Source organism: Ailuropoda melanoleuca, chromosome 10, assembly GCF_002007445.2.
Source record: "Ailuropoda melanoleuca isolate Jingjing chromosome 10, ASM200744v2, whole genome shotgun sequence".
Taxonomy (NCBI): Eukaryota; Metazoa; Chordata; class Mammalia; order Carnivora; family Ursidae; genus Ailuropoda; species Ailuropoda melanoleuca.
Genome location: NC_048227.1, coordinates 97,208,722 through 97,232,263, shown reverse-complemented (window position 1 = coordinate 97,232,263; position 23,542 = coordinate 97,208,722). Strand labels below are relative to the sequence as shown.

General features: G+C 35.1%; 1 protein-coding gene across 2 annotated transcripts in view; it reads right to left on the bottom strand.

Annotated features, from left to right (window-relative positions):
• Nucleotides 1-16,091, bottom strand: part of OPRM1 (opioid receptor mu 1) — a 70,574-nt gene extending 54,483 nt beyond the window's left edge. For both annotated transcript variants that reach the window (XM_034669349.1, XM_034669350.1), the window contains exon 1: nt 15,572-16,091. In XM_034669349.1, coding sequence (XP_034525240.1) covers nt 15,572-15,864 — 293 coding nt within the window. In that variant the 5' untranslated portion in view covers nt 15,865-16,091. The remainder of the gene's footprint in view (nt 1-15,571) is intronic.
• Nucleotides 16,092-23,542: the final 7,451 nt, after the last annotated feature.

The following is a 23,542-nucleotide window of genomic DNA, read 5'->3' as shown; positions in this document are numbered from 1 at the left end:
AAAACATATGAAAGTAAAAATCTCACTGGTAAATGCAAAGATATAGTAAAGGTAGTGGGTTAACCACTTACAATGCTAACATGAAAGTTTATAGAAAAAAGTAGTAAAATTAACTATTACTATAATAATTAATTAAGGAATATGCAAAATAAAAGATGAAAAATACAGTATTAAAAACAGAACACATGGGGGAGAGAGTAAAAATATAGAATTTTTAGAATACGCTCAGACTTAAGATGCTATTAACCTGAAATAGACTGTTAAATATATAGGATGCAATATGTGAACCACAAAGCAAAAACCTATAGTAGATACACAAAAAATTGAGAAAGAAATATAAACATAACATTAGAGAAACTCACCAGATCACAAGGGAAGCAAACAAGTAAAGAAGAAACAGAGAAGAACTACAGAACAACCAGAAAACAATCAACTAAATGGCAAAAGTGTGTGCCTATTGAGTGGCTGAATGGATAAGGAAAACAAGACTGGTAGATTATGTTGCCTATAAGAGACTCCCTTCAGATCAAAGGACACACTGAGACTGAAAGCGAAGGGATGGAAAAAGATGACCCATGCAAATGGGGTCAGAGAAAGTTGGTGTAGCTATACTTATACCAGGAAAAATAAACTTTTAAAAAAGACTATAGTAAAAGACAAAGAAAGACATTACATAATGATAAAGAGGTCAATCCAACAAGAGGATACAACAGTTGTAAATATTTATGCATTCAACATAGGAACTTCTACATGCATAAAGCAAATATTAACAGACAAAAGGGAGAACATGGCAGCAATACAATAATAGTAAGTGACCTAACTTCACTTACATCAGTGAATAGATCATTCAGACAGAAATCAGTAACAAAACATTACTTTTAAATGATCCATTAGACTAGATGGATTTATTAAATACATACAGGACATTCCATTGAAAAGCAAATGAAACATTCTTGAAGATAGATCATATATTAAGCAACAAAACAGTCTCAATAAGTTAAAAATGATGAAATCATTATCAAGTGTCTTTTCTGACTACAATGGTATGACTAGAAATAATTTACAGGAAGAAAACTGGAAACATGGACGGGACTGGAGGAGATAATGCTAAGTGAAATAAGCAGAGAAAGTCAATTATCATATGGTTTCTCTCATCTATGGAGCATAAGAACTAGGAAGATCGGTAGGAGAAGAAAGGGATAAAGAAAGGGGGGGTAATCAGAAGGGGGAATGAACCATGAGAGACTATGGACTCTGGGAAACAAACTGAGGACTTCAGAAGGGAGGGGGGTGGGGGAATGGGATAGACTGGTGATGGATAGTAAGGAGGGCACGTATTGCATGGTGCACTGGGTGTTATACGCAACTAATGAAGCATCGAACTTTACATGGGAATCCGGGGATGTACTGTATGGTGATTAACATAATATAATAAAAATATTATTATAAAAAAAGAAAACTGGAAAAATCAAATATGTGGATATTAAATAATGTGCTACTGTACAACCAATGGGTCAGCAAAGAAATCAAAGGAGAAAAAAATACCTGGAGACAAATGAAAATGGAAATACAACCAAAATCTATGGGATGAAGCAAAAGCAATTTAAAAAGGGAAGTTTATAATGGTACAGTCCTATTTCAAGAAATGAGAAAAACTCAAATAAACAATTTAACCTTATACCTATAGAACTAGAAAGAAAAAGAACAAAGGCCAAAGGTTGTGGAAGGAAAGAAATAGCAGAGATAACATGGAAATAAATAAAATAGGGCCTAAAAACACAATAGAAAAGTTCAATGAAGGCAAGGGCTGGTTCTTTGAAAAGATAAACAAAATTGACAAACATTTAGCCAGATTCACTAGGAAAAGGATAGATAATAGATAGATTGATAGATAGATTGATAGATAGAGGATAGATAGATAGATGATAGATAGATAGAATTAGGAAATAAAAAGAGAAGTTACAACTCATACCACAGAAACACAAATTATCATAAAAGAGGACTCTTTTTTTTTTTTAAGATTTTATTTATTCATTTGACAGAGAGAGAGACAGCCAGCGAGAGAGGGAACACAAGCAGGGGAAGTGGGAGAGGAAGAAGCAGGCTCCCAGTGGAGGAGCCTGATGTGGGGCTCGATCCCAGAATGCTGGGATCACGCCCTGAGCCGAAGGCAGACACTTAACGACTGAGCCACCCAGGCGCCCCATAAAAGAGGACTCTGAACAATTTTAGCCAACACATTGCACAACCTAGAAGAAATAGATAAATTCCTAAAAACATGCAACCTACCAAAACTGACTAATGATGAAATAGAAAATCTGAATAGAATGATTACTGGCAAGGAGATCAAACCACTAATCAAAATCTCCCAACAAACAAAAGTCCAGACCAAAGTCTTCACTGGTGAATTCTACCGAACATTCAAAGAATATTTAATACTTATCTTCTTTTCCAAAAAACTGAAGAGAAGGGAATGCTTCCAAACTTATTTTATGAGGCCAGCATTACCCTGATACCAAAATCAGACAATGAAATCATAGAAAAAGAAAATTGCAGGCCAATATCCCTGATGAACATAGGCAAAAATTCTCAACAAATTATTAGCAAGCTGAATTTAACAACATTTTAAAGGATCGTGCACCATGATCAAGTGGGATCTATTTTAGGAATGCAGAAATTGTTCAAAATCTGCAAATAATCAGTGTGATACACACACCACATTAACAAAATGAAGGATAAAAATCATGTGACCATTTCAATAGATGCAGAAAAAACACCTGACAAATTTCAACACCCATTTATGATAAAAACTCTCAACAAAGTGGATATAGAGAGAATGTACCTCAATATAATAAAGGCCATAAATGGCAAGCCCAAAGCTAACATAATACTCAATAGTGAAAAACTGAAAGGTTTCTCTAAGTTAAGTATTAAGAAAAGGTGCCCATTCTTGTCATTTTATTCAACATAGTATTGGAAGTCCTAGCCACAGCAATTAGGCAACAAAAAAGAAATTTAAAAAATCCAAATTGGAAAGGAAGAAGTAAAACTGTCACTATTTGCAGATGACATGACACTAAATATATAAAACCCTAAAAGCTCCACCAAAAAACCGTTAGAATTAATAACTGAATTCAGTAAAGTTGCATGATACAGTATCAATATTCAGAAATCTGCTGCACTTCTATACATGAATAACAAACAATCAGGAAGAGAAATTAAGAAAACAATTCCATATACGATTGCATCTAAAACAATAAAATTCTTAGGAACAAATTTAACTAAGGAGATAAAAGGGCTCTGTACTTTGAAAACTACAAGATATTGATGAAAGAAATCAGAGGCCACAAACAAATGGAAAGGTACCCCATGTTCATGGCTTGGAGGAATTAATGTTGTTAAAATGTCAATATTACCAAAAGCCATCTATAAATTCAATGCAGTCCCTATCAAGATCCCAAAGGCATTTTTATAGATGTACAAAAAACTCTTCTAAAATGTGTATGACACCACAAAAGACCCTGAATAGCCAAAGGAATCTTGAGAAAGAACAAAACAGGCGGTATCACATATCCTGATTTCAAGCTATATTATAAAGCCATCATCATCAAAACAGTATGGAGCTGGCATAAAAACAGACAAATAGACCAATAAAACAGAATCAAGAGCCCAGAAATAAACCCAAACATATGTGGTCAACTAATATTTGACAAAGGAGCCAAGAATAGTCAATGGTGAAAAGACGTTCTCTTCAATAAATGGTGCGTAATAATTGTATGTTGACATGTAAAAGAAGGAAACAGGACCCATATCTTACACCACTCTCAAAAATTAACTCAAAATAGACTCAAGACTTGTATGTAAGACCTGAACCATGAAACACCTAGAAGACAACATAGAAGTTGTTTCCAGAACAAGTTTCCTTGACACTGGTTTTGGTAATGATTTTTTGGATATGACACAAAAAGCACAGGCAACAAAATCAAAAATAAACAAATGGGACCACATCAAACTAAGAAACCTTCTGAACAAGAAATAAACCATCAACAAAGTGAAAAGATGACCTATGGAGTGGGAAAAGTATTTGCAAGCCATATATATGATAAAATGTTAATAGTCAAAGTGTATAAGAGAACTTGTATAACTCAGTAACAAGAAAACAAATAACCTGATTAAAAAATGGGTGCAGGACCTGAATAGACATTTTTCCAAAGAATATATACAAAAGCGCCAACAGGTACATGGAAAAATGTTCAATATAAGTAGTCATTAGGGAAATGCAAATTAAAACCACAATGAGATACCACTTCATACCTGTTAGAATGACCATTATTGAAAAAGTCAAGAAATAACAAATGCTGGCATGGTTACAGAGAAAAGGTACCCTTATGCATCATGTATATTTTTAAATTAGTTGTGCCAACCTAGGTATCTAGTGACAGACTGATGGCTGATTCATTTGGGAATCCATTTTGTTTTCAAGCTATTCCCTTTGATTATGATAAATGATAATAAAAACATAAAACTTGTCTTCATGTCATGAGATTGTCTTTATATTTAATATGGAACATACTTTCTGATTTTTTCTTCAGCTATGTTTTTAAAATATCTCCTTGGAAAACATTTGCATATGCAGTCAATCCTCATTATTAATGGATTCTGTATTGGCAAACAACCTTACATGCTAAACTTTATTTTAACCCTAAAAATCTATACTTATGGGCTTTGTGGTCATTTGCAGATCTGTACAGAGTGACAAAAAATTTTGGGTTGCTCTAATGGGCAAGTTCTCAGCTGAGGTCAAATCAACACTTTGCCTTCCCATTTCAGCTCTCAGACTATAAACATCTCCTTTCTGAGGCCTATATAGTGACACATTTTTTAAAATTATTTTTTAAAATTTAAATGGAATTAATTAACATATAGTGTGTTATTACTTTCAGAGGTAGAGTTCAGTGATTTGTCAGTTGCATATAACACCCAGTGGTCATTACATCATGTCCACCTTAATGCCCATCACCCAGTTGCCCCATTCCCCCCACCTCCCCTCAGCAACCTTCAGTTTGTTTCCTATAAAAAGTCTCATGATTTTTCTCCCACTCTGATTTTCTTATTTTATTTCCCCCTCCCTTCCCCTATGACCATTTGTTTTGTTTCTTAAATTCCACATATGCATGAAATCGTATGACAATTGTCTTTCTCTGATTGACTTATTTCACTTAGCATAATACCCTCTAGTTCCATCCATGTCATTGCAAATGTTAAAATTTCATCCTTTTTGATGGCTGAATAATATTCCATTGTATATATAAGACATCTTTATCCATTCATCGTCAATGGACATCTGGGCTCTTTCCATAGTTTGGCTATTGTGGACATTGCTTCTGTAAACATTGGGGTGCAGGTGCCCCTTCAGATCATTATGTCTGTATCCTTTGGCTAAATGCCTAGTAGTGCAATTGCTGGGTCATAGGGTAGCTCTTTTTTTTACTTTTTGAAGAACTTCCACACTGTTTTCCAGAGTGACTCTACCAACGTGCATTCCCACTAGCAGTGTAACACGTCTTCAAAGGCAAGGGAAACAAAAGCAAAAATGAACTGTTGGGACTTCATCAAGATAACAAGCTTTTGCACAGCAAAGGAAACAGTTGACAAAACCAAAAGACAACCTACTGAATGGGAGAAATATTTGCAAATGTCTTATCAGATAAAGGGCTAGTATCCAAAATCTATAAAGAACTTCTCAAACTCAAGACCTGAAGAACAAATAATCCAGTCGTGAAATGGGCAGAAAACATAAACAGACATTTCTTCAAAAAAGAGATACAAATGGCCAATGGAGATGTGAAAAAATGCTCAACATCACTTGGCATCAGGGAAATACAAATCGAAACCACAATGAGATACCATCTCACACCAGTCAGAATGACTAAAATTAACAAGTCAGGAAATGACAGATGTTGGCGAGGATGTGGAGAAAGGGGAGCCCCCTTATTTAGAGACACATTTATAGCATTTTTGTTTTTTGTTGGTGATCTCAGTGTTTAAAATGGACCTCAAACAGTGTGCTGAAGAGCTGTCAGGTGTTTCTAAGTACAAGATGGTAGTGATGTGTTTAATGGAGAAAGTAGGTATCTTAGATTAGCTTCACGCAGGCATTAGTTATAATACTGTTGACCATACATTCAATGCTAATGAATCAACAATATACATTAACTAGATGCCTTTAAACAGAACCACAAATAACAGAAAGTTATGTTTTGACTAATTGATGCAAATGAAACTGGAGGCTCATAGGAACCTAACCCCGTATCTCCCCTAGAAGCAAAGCTTCAGTCTTCTCTATTACTAATCACAATGACTTAACAGAACATAACTACCATGAATAATGAGAATTGACCGTATTAAGTTTTTAATTTTTTTTCTCTTTAAAATTTTGCTTTCTGTATTTCAATCATAAGAGTTCAATCTGTTTCCTATTTAAAATTTTTGGACTTACACATCTATCATCTATCTATCTGTTTATCTGTCTATCTAATTATATGTGTATGTGAATTTATTTATTTCCTTATTTATATGTGTGTGTATTTGTGTGTGTGTGTGCATGTGTGAATTTATGATTTATTGATATTAATCCACAGGTACAGCTGAGGTTTTCATGACTCAAGTTATAAAAGCGAAATGCCCATGAACAAAACAGTGGATTGAGAGAATTGTCTGAATGAGAATTTATATCTAAATAGTTTGAGGTGAATTTGAAATGCTGAGAACTTTGAATTACAAAATATTTCAAAGATGCATGGTTCTGTTATTCAACCTCGAGGTGTTTTAATTTCTTAGCTACCACAGACAGATAGTTGTACATCAAATCTTCAAGGATTATGAAGTGACATTTTGTAAAAGCATGAGAAAATGCCCAGATTTTTCACAATCAGAGCCTTTATCATGGGTTATGCTGCAGGGAACTTGGTTGTAGAAATACTATGGGGGAGGCTGCAAAGAGACATGGATTTAAGTTGAACCTTGAAGAATAAGAAGCATTTTATTAGAAAAAAGTAGATGATAGGGGAAAATAGAAAAGGTAAAGAAAAAGCTATAGAAAAAATTAATAGGTAGTGTATATGGAGTCAGTGAATGTGTCAGGTTAGTTTAATTAATTTATTTTTAAAAAGATTTATTTATTTATTTTAGAGAGGGCGAAAGAGCACACCAGTGGGAGGGGCAGAAGAAGAGGGAGAGGGAATCTCAAGCAGACTTTACACTTAGCGAGGAGCCTGATGCGGGGCTGGATCCGATGACCCTGAGATCATGACCTGACCCCAAACCAAGAGATGGACATTTAACTGACTGGGTCAGTTAGGTGCCCCCGGTGTAATTTATTTATACATTAATTTAAGTTATAAAGAATAATTTTTAGTGTGATCGCCATTAGAATCACTTTAGGACATCTACTTATATGTAACTAATAAGATAACACATGATTGAATTAATAAAAAACATAGAACAGTACTTGACAATATTCTTGCCTGGGCAGAAGCTTATATCCAGAACAGAATAACGTCTCTCTCATTCAAACCCATCCAGGTTTCCATCATGTGTCAGAGCCCTATCCACCCTACTTTAGAATGCAACATCTAGAATATAATTAATTTCTGAAAGCAAATATTAAAGCAATCTTTACATGAATTAAAAAGAATGAGAAAGAGGGAGGGGGAAGGGAGATAGAGGGTGTTAGAGGGGGAGAGAGAGAAAGACAGAGAAGAGAGGGGAAGATAAGTGAGGAGAGGAGAGAGGTGTCAGGGTTTAAGCTGAATCTGAGAGGTCTGAGTTCAGGCAAAATCCTATGTGTGATCTTTGAGGCTTAACCATAGGCAATTACAAAGGTTTACCTGGCAGGGTCATGGGGAGAAGCTACCCTCCTCACAACAGACTCAGTACATAATCTGGAGGGAGTTGTGATCTAGGACTCATGCCTCTCTTCCACCTCAACAACCATGCTCTTAGATGTCTAAGTATTGCTAGTCCAACAGCCTCCATTTGGAGCCTCCTTATTGAGGAGCTCTTCAAAAGGCTATTTCCGGGTGTCTCAGCTGTGACCTCCATATCAGGAGTTCTTGAAGAAACTCCTCTCCTCTTTGACTCTATACTTTCCTATTCCTAGTCCTTCTCCTCTCCCTCTCCCTGGCCCCCAGGTCCATAAAACATGTTTGTTTGGGGCTCCCTGTACAGCAAGATGATGATGCTCTTTCCCCTCTGCCACATCTATACTCATACATGTCACCTGGTGCTTTTCCGTGGGGAAAAATGGAACACTGGGGAGCTGACACCTTTTTCCTGTCTCATGCCTTGCTTATACTTTCACAATAAGTGAATAAAGTCTTGACTGTTGCTTTCAGTTTGGCTCATTATATTAACTGACCACCACAAAACTTGCAGCTCGGCTTTTTCTCTCTGACAGAATCCATTTGAGCTTATTTAGAATTCAAGGAGGTGAGAAGGAATTGAAACCAAGGTTATTTGATTTGGTGGATCATTACTTTTTACTCTAAATAGTATAGCTACAAAAATTATGGAGAAACAGTCCTTGAAGTTGCCATAGGAATTCTTAGTACTGGAAGGGACTCCAAGATTTTTAGTTTAATTCTCACATTTTACAGATGAGGAGAATGAGGCATAGAACAATTTGAAGTTGAGCCACAATTGACACTTGGGGTTCTGAGCTAAAGCAAAAATTTTTTTCCACGTGACCTTTCCATTCTAAATGTCTATCTTGGTTCAAGGACCCTCAGCCTGAAGAATTGGTGGGGAAAGAAAGAAAGTGGCCTGAAGCAGGAACAGATGGTTAAGGGAAAGGAGATGCTAGAACAAACTCATTATATGATGTTTCTTGTATATGACATTTCTTGTACCTGTAGTTTCAGTTCACTTTGAGGAGCCTGAAATTTTCTTGAGCCTAGTTATTATAAGAACTCTTATAGTTACTATACAACTTGGAATCAGTGGAGAAGGGCGTGGTAGTTTTTGTCTTCTGATAATTTGTTAGACAGCACAGGAGGCTTTATTTCTTTTACATATCAGAGAACGTACTGCCACCATCACCTTGAGCTCAAGAAGTAATCTGAACGCTATACAAGACTGTTGTCTACTCCCTGTCCATAAAGCAAAAAATGTACTAAAATAAATAGTTTCCTGAATCCTGAGGCAGGAAAACAAATAAAAGAAAAATCTTCACTCATGAACTCTCTTCATTGTTCTAATTTGGGTTACTCATTCAAATTTGTCTTAAGAATTTTTAATTATTAAGAAAAACTTATATTCTATGAATATGTAAAGGCCTGTTTATTAGTTGGATTTTACTGTGCCAACACGCTGTAGCCAATTATAAAATAACAGGAATTGGTGTGAAGGTGAATCATTTTGGAAAGCAACGCTAGGGAATAGAAGTGGGAACAGACCTGGAGGAGTAGAAAGTGAAACAAGAAAGAAGGAAAAGAATGTTCTTGAAATGGACACAATGTGGACCACAACTTCTAATGTGCCTTGTGGTTTGCTCCTTAGAACTGTGTACCTAAGGGTAGCAGGAAGCTTAAGGGACCATTTGTCCACAGCCTCTCATTTCCCCAGTCAAGGGTTGTTTCATGGGGTGGCAACATCCTCACACTTTCTGATCTGTTAGTACCGGGGTGGTTTCTGTGGAGGGTGGTGGAATCAGAGAACTTTCAGGGCCAAAGGCAAGGGATGTAGATATAGTTAGGGTGGAGTGTTAACAAGTTGAATTTAGGCAAAACTCACTGCCATACCTATCACTCAAGTAAGTAGTGAGCTACAGGATAAGAGGTGAGATACAACAAAGGTCTGAAACAATATGAAAACCATTGTTTTAAACTACTGTCTGAGGGAGCTCTAGAAATTCCATGAAGGTACCTTGGGAACAGCAATGGAGCGTAGGGTGGGGGTGGAAGTTCAGCAGTACTCTCTGGCCCCAGCATGTGGTTAATCCTGACTAGGTCCTTTGATCTCTTCTATATATTGGCTTATGAGTTCTTGAAGTGTTTATGTCTATAAACAAGTTTGGAGACTATTGTCTTAAATCATTATTTTAGTTCATATATATCAAACTTTATGAAGGCTAAAGATATGAAATTCTCATATTTTAAAATTTCACACAACATTTAGTCTTGGTAGTTATCATTAATATATTTTAAAATGTCACAACGTTTTACATTATTTGTGGAAACCAGTTTATCTGCTCCTGCTGACCAAAATAATTTTATTTCAATTACTACCTAAAATGGAACACTAGAAGAAGTAACATTTTCAACTTTTATGTGCAAAAACTTCTCTAAGATATTCAAAATCCTAAAGTAAGTTTGTTAGCATTTATCACTTATGACATTTTGAAGTAGTCAGAAATCAATTATTTTTTATTTCCTTCTTACAAGTAGAGGAATTATACCTAGGTTTTATTTATGAACAGATTTACTTACTGTAGCAGTTGCCAGAAATTTTCCCCCCAAATACTGCATTTAGTATTAAAATATTAGTTCAGGAAAATACTTGCAAAGAACTCTTTATAATAATTTTTAACACCAATTGAGAGATAAGTTAAAAGTATTAATTAAGGAAGGCAAGTTCTTTGACATCTTGTTTCTATCACTGATCTGCTGGAACTAGAACAACTCTGGGAATAGTGAAATTATGTCTAAATTAACATTAATGTAAAATATAAATGTTGAATATGTGAAGTTCAAAGAACATGTTTAAAAGATTGTATTTGTGGAAACACACATCAGAAATAAAAGTTTAAAAATATGCTTGTGAATAATAACCACCAAATTTACAATAGTAATAGTGCCTGGGGAGGCAGTATAACAGGAGGAGAGAGGAAGCTTCTTATATATATATATATTATTTTTTGTAATATAATTTATAAATTACACATCATTATGTCTATATAATCATGTATTATTATGTAATACATTTGTATATATATTAAATTGTATATATTATGTATATATGTTATGTTATATTATGTATATAATTATGTATATATTATGTATATATTATATAATATATAATGTATATAAATAATGGATATTATGTATAATATATAATATATATTACTAGAAGTATATATAATTATTATAATTATATATAATTTTTAAAGGTGAAGAATCTTCTATTACTCTATATACATTTCTTTATGTTGGAAGTATTTTATAAAATATAAGATAGCTCATTCTTTCAAGAAAGAGCAGAGAGAAGGAAAAGAAACTCAGTGATAACACTATGCGAATGACAGACGCAGCTTACAATAGAGGAAATGAAAAGCAACTATTGCTTTTGGGACACTCTGAAGAAGACTGTTCTGACAGAATTAGCACCTGTATGGGAAATAACAGTTAAAGTTGAAATTGTAATAGATGATACTAGAAGCTCTCCATTGTGAAGTAAAAGGAATATAATTAAATTCTTATGTTTTCATGTAAACCGTTATGTCAAGGACAGCTTTTATTTAGTAGGATTTTTTCCCTTTTAAATCCATTGTTTAACTAGGGTATTTTATAGTTTTAAAAAAACAAAATGAGCTTTATTAGTATTTGAGCTTTCTAAATAAATAACTTTCTTTTTTATTTTATAAAAATTACTAATGATCACATTCAGGGACATATGCATTGAAATTAATTCATATGTATACATGTATTTGTAGAAGAAATATATATTGTATTTATGTATGTATTTATATATGTTGTATTTGTAAATACAACATATATAACCTTAGATAAAATATTGTTATTCCTTATTTCCCCAGCAACTTACATATGAAGTAAAAAAGCTTGTGCTTCTGTTCCAATCAGGCATGACTGATCACTTTGTAGTTTAAACCTGAATCAAATATTTATTGTATAGAACAAGTGTTTTAAAATGAGAAATACTTTTTAGTGAAAGAAAAATGATAATAAAATCTTGCATATATTTAAATGCTCTGCTCTAATAACTAGTCATATTGAGAGTTCATCTGGTTGAATTAAGAAATAATCTGAAAAATGAAGGCAATATCATTTGGCACTCTTCATTGGAAATTTATTGGGAAGGATGGTTTACACAGCTCATAAATATCTAACAGTTTCCGACCCTCTACTTTTTTAAAACAGTGTGTGCATAGGCCATGTATGTGATTATATGGACAAATCTTTTTGGAAAAAAAAAAATCTCACAAAATAAATCCATGTGGGACAATATCAGTTTTTGTATTTATGGTTAATTCTATACTTGGGTCAAGTGTTCTCAGAAAGTGAAACATTCCTGGTGGCTATAACGTTGTGTACTATTTTGGTTAATTTTTAAAAAAAAATACGTTCTTTTTCTTTTAAAGATTTGATTTTTAAGTAACCTCTACCCTTAACCTGGGGCTTGAACTCGCAACCCCCAGATTAAGAGATGTGTGCTCCACTGACTGAGCCAGTCAGGTGGCCCTAGAAAACATTTTTGACAATAATAAAGTAGCATCACATTTTAAATAATCGCTACATTTTATAATATTTTATCTCTACATTCTTTAGAATCAGTGGTAATTTTTATATTATTATCTTGCAAGTAATTTTTTCTTTAAATTTTTTCTTTAAAACCAAAAAAGTTTGCATGTGGTGAATAGTTATAACATTTTTATCATTTAACGTCTAGATTTTAAATCTTTAGATCATACGATGGTATCTCTTTTCCTCCCTTATGATCCTCATAACAGCACTGTGTAAGATTCCTACTTAAGTTATACTGTTTAATAATGTTGTTGATGAAGGCATGATGATGATGGAGTTGAGACACAGAGCAGAAAAGTATTCATCATGGCACCTGTATTACCAGTTATTTTTGTTGTTGTTTTGGTTGGTATAGTCATCTAAGACTCATAATTCATTTGATGTATTAAAATGTTCTAATATCACCTTAATCTGAGTAGAAGACTGTAACTTGACCATTAACTGCACTTGACCATTCAAAAGCATTGGTTGAATTTTAAATAATAGCAGGAAGTGAGCATTTCATCTCAATAATTTAATGGATGTAACATATAGTCATCTTTTTAACAGGGGCAATAATATCTCTGAACTATCATTTGTAGTGAAAACACCACAACCTGGAGACAGTCCAGTTAAATATTCTAAGCTAAATAAACATATTTTCTTTAATCCCCAAATGCTTTCTTCATCACTTCATTGGTCACTAAACTGTCCATTTTTCTGTTTTGCAGTCATATTCCCAGAGGTTTACCTGACTATGGAATTAAACACCCAACTTGCGATAGGTGGATGTTTGGGGTGACCTTTCAAATCACACTGCATTTTGTTCAAACTTTCAGTACAGAGAACTAAAGCATAGCATCATGTTCTCACTAAGATACAATGTCACTATCCTCCAAGTCATCAAGAGGTCAGAGGTAATGCCTTTAAAATAAACTCAATGAACAAGCAATCTCTTAAACACTGAATAACACAAATCTTCTTATTTCACAGCCAGCTGCTGCTTTATTGGCTCTCTCTTTGTAGAAAAGCATAAGCTAGAGGGGAGAAAAATAAGGAAGGAAAATACCAAAAGAAGCAATAAAAGGGAATAAAGGATTATGTTTCAGACAGCAGGATTTCTCGGTAATTTCTCTTCATCATTTATTCTCCAGGATTCCAGACATAAATTTGGGGTACTTTATTATTTCCACATTATTATTGCTAATTAAATCTACTCTGTCAATATTTTAGTTGAGTTAACTCAAATCATGATTTGCCACTCTAATAACAAGAAAATTATATTGGCTAAGATAGATACTATATTGAACTAATACAGTGTTATTGAACTAATGAACTATCTGTCCTTGAAGAAATCATTAGTATTTTCTGTGCCTCAGTTTATGCATCTGGCATAGATAAACCCTAGGTTCCCTTCTAGCCTTATCAGCTTATGATTCTATGAATTTTCTTAGGACAAATGAGAAACATATTTTCTCTTCATAAGGCAGGCCTTTAATTATGATTTTTATTGTCATAACTATAAGTGAGACTCGGTTTTTATCTTTGATATGAGCCTTTGTATTAGATTATACGCAGTAAATGTTTTAAAAAATAAATTCTTCCATTGATTTCCTTCCTACATTTTCCCTTCTGTTGTTAGCCTTCTTCTCAATAGATGGTGCTCTTTTCTCAGAGACACTACTTATCTTATTCCTCATCAAAATATTAGAGAAATTAGTTTTATTCTTTAACAATCATTAATTAAGGAAATCAGACATACAAGAAATAATCGATTATAAGCAACTCGCACCTTGATCATGAAAGCATAATAGGAAAAATGATTGTTAAATGATTAAGGAACTCCATGAAAATCTGCAGTACTTGCTGAGTAGATGAAGTAAATATTGTAACTAAGTATGAAAACGCCATGTCCACTACATACATAAAACCTCTAGTAGGAAGAAAATCCCAAATTAGAAACCATTTTGAAGTGTTAAAATATTTATCTACTTTAACAAAAATGAATATATAGCATTCCATTATTAGCATGTAGGACTTGAATATGCACACCAATACTAACACAGTCTACATTAATGTCAATTAATATTGAAAGCTTGCACACTCTTTGCCAAGTAAACATGGAGCACTAGGTATACAGAAAATGGGCCACAAACACTTTTGAAATAATTTCACTGATAAAGACACTTTTTCCTCCCAGAGCAACCACTGTAACTTACTGTATACTAGTTTATAACCCAGAATTAATGCTACTTTTGGTCACTTCTATTCGGTTCCCACTTTCAGAGCATTTGGAAAACAGTCATGCCCTGCATTTCTCCTGAATCACACTACCTATTCCCAATTCAGTTTGTGACTCCCCTAGCAGATCTGGCAGCTGCCAACTGCAAAATGGTCTAGGCAACACAAATGTCACATTTGTTACTACAAAGCAACACTATTTACTGTAGAGAGACACCAGAAAAACTTTCTCACTGAGTGTGGCCTCAGGATGGAAGGAACGGTGGGGTAAGGACAAGTGTGACAAGAAATGGGGGGGGGGGTGCTGTGGTGCAGCAAAGTACAGGGAAACCAGCAGGGATAGGAAAGTTGTCAAGGTACATGTCTGAAAAGAACTGAGAAGGAGATTGGCCCCCTCATCAGGAAACCTAACTAGAATTCCTCTTCCATTATTCACAAATTACTGTTTCCACAGCTCCTGTGGAAGGGACTGTGGGATTCTGTGCCCAAGAGCCCTCTTGGCTCAGTGTAAGTGAGCTCTAAGACAGAGCATATCTTTTTTTTTTTTTTCCTCCCAGAGCTTTACATCTTCTACCAAGGCAACTTCTCTGTTTCTGAAATTTTTGATTCTTTCTTTAACAGTGGAGGGGAAAAATAGAAAAGTGGATTTTTGCACTCACAGTAACCACTCTATTCACCGTCGCCCCCTTATTCTCCCTTCTTTACCTTCCTTCTCTCATCCTCCCGCCAAACACTGCCTGGGAGGGTCAGGTGTCCCTTTATACCCCTATTAGCTGCTGAAGTCTCCGTCGGAGCCCTGGCGCCTTCCTTACCTGACAATGACATACATGACCAGGAAGTTTCCGAAGAGACCCACCACGCACACGACGGAGTAGAGGGCCATGATGGTGATGGCCGTGATCACGGAAGGACTGCCGGTCGGAGGGCACGAGCTGTCGCTCCCGCCCAGCTCGGTGCGGTTCGGACCGCATGGGTCGGACAGGTTGCCATCTAGGTGGGAGAAGTTGACCCAGGAACCGGGGCTAGGTGCTGGGGAGCAACTTGAAGAGCGCGTATAGGGATCAGTGCAGTTGCTGGCGTTGGTATGGACGGTGCTGCTGTCCATGTTGCTGACGGCTGGCTGGGACCTAGCTATGAGGTAACCCCGAGCACCCAGACTTTTTCAGGTTCCACGCGTCTCAGCCGCTTCCTCTTGCCGCTGCCACAGTTCCTGCTTTTTCTTACAGAGACCAACCCTGGTGCAGCCAGAGAGGAGCGTCAGGTAGAAGGGGAGAGCTGGGCATCTGACATTATCCACTGCTAGTAGACCCCTTCCGCCTTAGTAGTAGAGACGCATCCTCAGCCCCACACCGCTGTGGGGAGGGGAGCGAGGGCTGTGCGGGATCCGGAGGCTGGAGGGGAGGGAGGAGAGAGAAGGGGTGGATTTTGCGCAAAGCGATCCAACGAGTTGGTCTGTCTCCCCATTCGGCACTCGTCCGTGCAAACACATCTGAGGAGGGGCAGAAAGGGGAAGGCAGTTGGAAGGAAGGGGCGGGGGAGACAGAGAGTGAGTTCTCCGCAGCACCAAAGCATAAGAAAGGGGGCTGACATCTGTCTGTTTTCCCAGCTCCGTTTTCTCTGTATAATATGAAAGGAAAGACATTGGCCTGGTGCAACCCGGACAATCCTTACACCCCAACGCTCCTCCAGCCCTCCAGTCTGCTGAAATCATTCGGGACAGGGTACACAAACTCCTTTTCTTTAGTCTTTCTTGCCTCGGTCCTGCAAGTCCACACAAAAGTAACCGTGGTTTTTACATCACTAAATGAGATTTCAACCCTTCAAACCTGTCTGAAACAAAAGTGGTCCTTTCTCTGAAAAAGAAGTGAGAAACAAACTTTTGTGTAGGAAACCTATTCCTTTCACTCCATATTCCCCTAATTTCTCTTGAAGTAAAAGTTCTAGTTACATCTGATTTCTATGCTGGTGGGGACGAGGCACAAGAACTTGTTACAGCGATCAGGGGGCTGTGGCATCCAGGAAAGCCAAAGACCTACAATGGTGATCCTGCACATCTTAAATCTCAAAGATCCGTTTAGAATTATTTATTATCCCTTTCGCTGCCAGACTTCCTACAGGGACATGTGCTTCTCAGGAGAAAGTTGTCAAAATCAAACGTTTGCATTATTTCAGTCTGTTTCCTAGTGTAGAGATTCCAGGGGGAATTTCATAAACATCGGAACTGGAGTGGCCCACACAAGGTTGAGGAATATTGATACATTTTAAAATTTGATATCTAACTTCCAAGACCCCAAATACTTCTATTTTAGAGATAAATTTGTATATCAACTGGGGGTAAGATGTTTTTGTTGTTGTTTATTTGTTTGTTTTTTGGCAAATTAACACTAGTTCTGAAGTAAATCTCGTAACTGCATGTGTGTATTTGTGTATGAATATATCTTTTAAAAATAAGCGTTGGTATCAGGTATCCTCAATTGGTTGTAGAAAGCAACACTCTTGGGGAACAGGGAAAGGAGTGGGTTAGGGAGCTTGCAAAAAACATTTAATTCCAGTATTATTTTTACCATTATCTTGAAAACAGATAACTCACAGGTAAACTCCATTAATCATAATTGCCAATGTTCAGTATTATTTTTATCCTTTTACACCAAAGGGTATAATTTCAGCAATAAAAGTTCATAGAGATCTCCTAAGGACTAGTAAAAGTACCTTGCCATGTATTCTCATGTGAACTAGTTTATCAGTTCACACATATTGAGCTGAAATCTGCCTGGCATTAGTCTCTTCAGGACACATAGAACCAGTTTAAGCTTACTTCGTTTGAAAGACAAACACAATGTAATAAGCCCTGGCCTTGGGCTCAAATCATTTTGTGAATTTTGGTTTTATAACTTTCTAGCTGTGTGAGTTTGAATATGTTACTTTATCTCACTGAGTGACAGTTTTCTTATCAGTAAAAAAAAGGTTAATAATACCTCATAGGTCTGTTAGCAGGATTAAATGAAATATACAATATTAGTTATTTAATAAATGATAGCTTATTATTACTCTATTTCATATATTTGAAAATAACTAAGTAGCATCTTCTTAAATATTAGCTTCTTTTGGCTGTTCTTATAAAAGGTAGTTTTGGTTTTTTTCAGTAGCTTTTCCTTTTTTCTATTCACCTTACAGTTTGTACGTCTAGTCTATTCTATTTTTTTTTTTTTTTTGGTATGTCTGTTCTTAAGGTACAGCTCCAAAGCTAGAAACAGCACCCTAAGTTTGGCTTGAGCAATAAAAACAGCAAGATTATAAACTTTTCTTTCTACCAATATAGGTATTGGAAGGTCCCATTAACATTTTTTTTTTTGAAGTCACATTGCTTTCTTGACACTCCTGAGGTTTAGTATTGACAACATTCTCTAAACATGATCCAAATGAGTTCAATAAATATTAATTAAAGATCTGCTTTGGTCAGGTGTTGGAGTTTTAAAAGATAGATACAATTGTTTTTGAACACAGGAACTGACTTCTTACACCTTGTAAGTTATGTTTTTGTTCTTCTATACATTTATAGTTGTTTAGAGAGTTCTGAATACAACAAATATTTTTAATTTTTAAATTACATCTTGTTAGATCTAGTTCATGATTCACATCTAACAAAATCTTTTGGAATTGTGATTCTGTCATCTTTTGTATGCTTGCTTCTGACTTTATATATTTTATTTACCCTCCCAGCTTTATATACTGTAAAATATGATTCCTGAGGGCAGGCCTGTTCATTACGTAATATTTAATACATAGTAGACTCTTTCCTTCTCTATGTATTAAATATATAGTATATGTACATATATAATATGTTAATTTAATTGAAATTTAATTAGCATATGTTTCATAAATGTTATGGACTGCATGCTTGTGTCCCTCCAAAATTCAGATGTTAAAATCCTAACACCCAGTGTGGTGGTATTAGGAGACAGGGTCTTTGAGAAGCAATTCGGTCATGAGAGTGGAGGCTTCGGAAATGGTACTATTGCCTTTATAAGAGAAACTCTGGAAAATTCTCTAGCTCTCTTTTCACCATGTGAAGGTACAACCCAAAAGAGCAGTTTGGCCATCTGCAACCTGGAAGAACACCCTTATCAGAACCTGACCATGCTGGCACCCTTAATTTCGAATTCCAGCTTCCAGAACTGTGAGAAATAAATTTCTCTTGCTTTTTAACCACTCAGTTTATGGTATTTTTGTTATAGCAGCCCAAACAGAGTAAGACAATAATATCTTTTAAAATAATCTGGCACTGGAGGAGATAATGCTAAGTGAAATAAGTCAAACAGAGAAAGACAATTATCATATGGTTTCACTCATCTATGGAACATAAGAAGTAGGAAGATCGGTAGGGGAAGAAAGGAATTAAGAAAGGGGGTAATCAGAAAGGGGAATGAAGCATGAGAGACTATGGACTCTGAGAAACAAACTGAGGGCTTCAGAGGGGAAGGGGGGTGGGGGAATGGGAGAGGCTGGTGATGGGTAGTAAGGAGGGCACGTATTGCATGGTGCACTGGGTGTTATACGCAACTAATGAATCATGGAACTTTACATCGAAAACCAGGGATGTACTGTATGGTGACTATCATAATATAAAAAAATAAAATAAAATAATCTGGGTAATTTTTAAACAGTACAACTTGAAAACGAAACACTTTTATGAGTATAATAACATTTGTCCTTTTAGATTCAGGATATTCTGTCAACTAGCCAGAACTTAAATGAACAGACATATGGACTGGCCATGGGACTTTTCTCTTAGAATTACTGTCACAGAGTACAAATTCCCATTGTCTTTCTCTAGAAACATCATTTGTTTTTCATTCTATTTTGTAAATGTATAATTATTCTATGGAGTAGGTTTTTGAACTCTGGGATTCAACTACATATTTTTAACTGAAATTTGATATTTTCCTTTTCTATTATTCTTTCACAAGTTTCATTAAGGAAATTATTATGTCTATTTTGAATGCAGGATTACCTGGACATCAATGCAAGTCTTTCCTTAAATTATTTTAACATCTATATCTCAGTATCTCCTATCTATTCAATATAAAATTTGAGAAAATGCAGGACAAACTTAATTTCTCTTTCGAATATTGTAGGACAGCCTTGAGAAACACAGGAAAAAGCTGTTATAGCAATAAAAAATTGCTATCACTTAATATATAGTACAAAATTTCAGGTTCCATTATATCTTAGTTGCCCTATTGGTTGGTCTCCTTTTTCTCCTAATTGTATGTTTCTACCAGAGGGGTCTTAAGTCTGCTGTGAAATCTCAGGTCTCCTGTAAAAGGAGGTGAAATGTAAATATGTAAGTGAATTTATTACATGCCTAATTATTTTATATGACATGAATTCTAACCATATAATCTTTAATTTCCTTAAGCCTTGGTGTGTTATCTGTATAATAGGAATGTTTGCTTTTTTGTTAGTATTTCTTGTTTAGATTAGGTTTTTTTATTTGAAGAAAGAAAAACTTATCTATCAGTCAAGATTTAACATTGATATCAAACCCCTGTCATAAAACATTTTTCATACAAATATTTGCTTCAAAGCAATGCGTTTAGTAATAGAATGGATTCTAGACAAGGCTAAAAGCTATATGTTTCAAAATATGTTAGCTTTAGTTATTCATATAATTGCCATTATCCCACACATATTTTAATAGCTTAGTCCTGATTTTCTGGAGACTGTTAACGGAACCCAAGATTAACAGCTATTAATGAAGAATACAGACACAAATACAATGCATAAAACTATTACAGTGGATTGAAGTTCAAGAAAAAAGTCAATATCTAAGGTTTCATTAGAAGAGCACTTTATGTGTTTATTGACTGATATTTTCTATGCTACCTGACATCTAAATGTGTGTAACTAAAGAGAATTTAAATGCATTATGATGCAATATTATCCTTGATCTCTGTATTGTTGCATAAACATTCAGTAAAATGGAACAGGTTTGTGTATTTATATGGTAAAAATAAAACAAAAAAGAAAAAAGAATTTCACAACTACCTCAACTTGATAAACCTAAGAGAGAGATGTCTGGGATAGCGTGGACAAAAATCCCAGAGTTTATTTATTTAAAACATTGAAAAGTTATTTATTTATTGAATTGTAATTGACATGCACTGTTATATTAGTTTTAGGTGCACCACATAGTGACCCGCATTTTGAGGGGGCTGGATAATTCTTTATTGGGGTTGTGGGGGGTGCTTTCCTGCAAACTTTTTTTATTTTTATTTTTATTTTTTTTTCATATTTGTCAAAGATTTATTGGAATTCCAAAAGTATGAAACAAAAAAATGATGAGTTGGACTTTGTCAAAATTAAAAGCTGCTCCTCTTCAAAAATCATGTAAAGAAAATGAAAAATGAAAAGATAAGGCACAGCCTGGGAGAAAATTTTTTCTGATAAAGGATTTTGTTCCAGCAAATATAAAGAACTCTTAAAACTCATTGAAAAAACAAACAACCCACCCAATTTTTATAAGTGGGCAAAAGATTTAAACACCAAAGACGTGGATGACAGAGAACCACATGAAAAGATGCTCAACATGATTAGCTATTAGGAGAATGAAAACCGGGTACAAAAGGTTACATACAACATGGTCCATTTATATAACGTTCTGGAAGAGGTGATGGGAGCTGTCGTTGGATTAGCGGCTGCCAGGGGATGGGTTCATGGGGGAAGATTTACTGCAAAGGGGTAAGAGGAACCTTTTTGGAAGGATGGAAATGTTATATATCTTGATTGTGGTGGTGGCTATGTGACTCTGTACATTAATCAAAATTCATAAAAAGGGTGATTTTATTGTATGTAAACCAAACTGCCTTTAAAGAAAAAGTTAAAGCCACCTGCAAACTTTTTTTTAAATTGAAATATAGTTGACACGCAATGCTGCAGTAGTTTGAGGTGTGCAACATAGTGATTCAACAACTCTGTATCTGTGCTCACAAGTGTAGCTACCACCTGTCACCACACAACACTATTACAGTACTATTGACTATAAACCTTATGTTGTACCTTTCATCCCCATGACTCATTTACTTTATAGCTGGAAGCCTGTACCTCCTACTCCCTTACACCAATTTTGCCTATCCCCCCTCCTCCCTCTGGCAACCAGCAGTTTGTTTGTTCATTTGTTTTGTTTCTCAGATTCCTCATATAAGTGAAATCATGCAGTATTTGTCTATCTCCAACTTTTTTCATGTAGCATAAGACCCTCTAGGTCCACTCACATTGTTACTAATGACAAGGTTTCATTCTTTTTACTGGGTAATGTTCCGTTATGTGAAAGTATTTACCCTTCACCTTTTGGATTTTTATATCTTGTTGTATGTGGCTTGAAGATTAGCAAGATGAATTATAGGAAATATTACAGTGTATTTAATAGCACAAAACTGACCTCAAAGGGCCTGATTCCTTTTAAGGACCTGAAGATGTTATCTATGAGTCCAACTCTGTTAACTCTTTTGAATAATTCATAAAAGCAGCTAGTTGAAGTGAGTCATAGACCTAAATATTTTTCTTAAAATCTGGATCTTCATTTCTGTTTGAGTCTTTCTCTTCGATTTCCAGTTACGGAGGACTGCCATTACTCTATTAATATAGTCTTTTATCACTTTATAGTTAGACAAGATGTTGTCAGATTTTTTGGTCTCAAGACTCTATGCATTTAAAAATTATTGATGATTCAGAGAAACTTTGGTTTATGTAGGTTATTCTTTATCACAATTTATAACATTAAAAATTCAGACAAAAAATTTCAAAGTATTTACCAATTCATTCAAAATAACAACAGTAAACTTATTATAGTAAACATTTTTTTTAGCAGAAAAAAATCACTATATTTTCCAAAGTAAGTAAATATTTAGTGAGAAGAGTGACGTTGTTTTACATTATGGGTTTATTTTTAATGTCTGGTTTAGAAAAAGACATTTGGATTCTCGTATCTGTGTCTTCATGCAATCAGTTGCAATATGTTGTTTGGTTGAAGGATATGAAGAAAATAAAGCCTTACACAAATATGTGGTTAGAAAGGGGAATGGTATTTCTGTGGCCTTTCCTGATATTGTGGTTATTTTTCTTTGATACTAAACCCAAACTTAACAAGTGCTGGTTACTTAAAGATTAGTTGGAATGTGGAAATTGAAATAGTGATTTTTTCTTGTGTGTTCTGTTACATTAAAATCCACTGGTTTATCTTCCATTTTGAATGAATCTGCTGTACAGATTCACATAACTGGATCATTTGGAAAATGTTGGTTTACTGGATTATGTCAATTTTCCAAATGCTGTAACAGTTCACTATATAATATAAAAAAAATCACGTTTGTTAATGTCACCACTGGTATTATAGGAAATTTCTTCAGATGTTGGGATGTTGTCAAGCTGCAATAGAAGACAAATTTTTCTAATTTCCAATTTTACTTGAAAGACTGGATTTTATCATTGGTAAGAAATATCTTCAGTTTTCCTTGAAATGACAGGCTCATTTCCTTCATTTTTAGGAAAGTATTTGCCAAACATTCAACTCTGAATACATGCAGTTTATCTTTCAGTCATATTTTAAGTCTAATAGTGGTCCATGGAAAAGTTCAGTTCCCCCCCCAACACAGAAATGCTTCTCCTGGAGATGGCCATCCTACCGTGGTAAGCAACAGAAGCCCTTTATGTGCACTTCCCGTTTCATCATTCAGAACATCAAAAAGACATGTACTCAGGGTCAAGATTTAATAAAATTAATT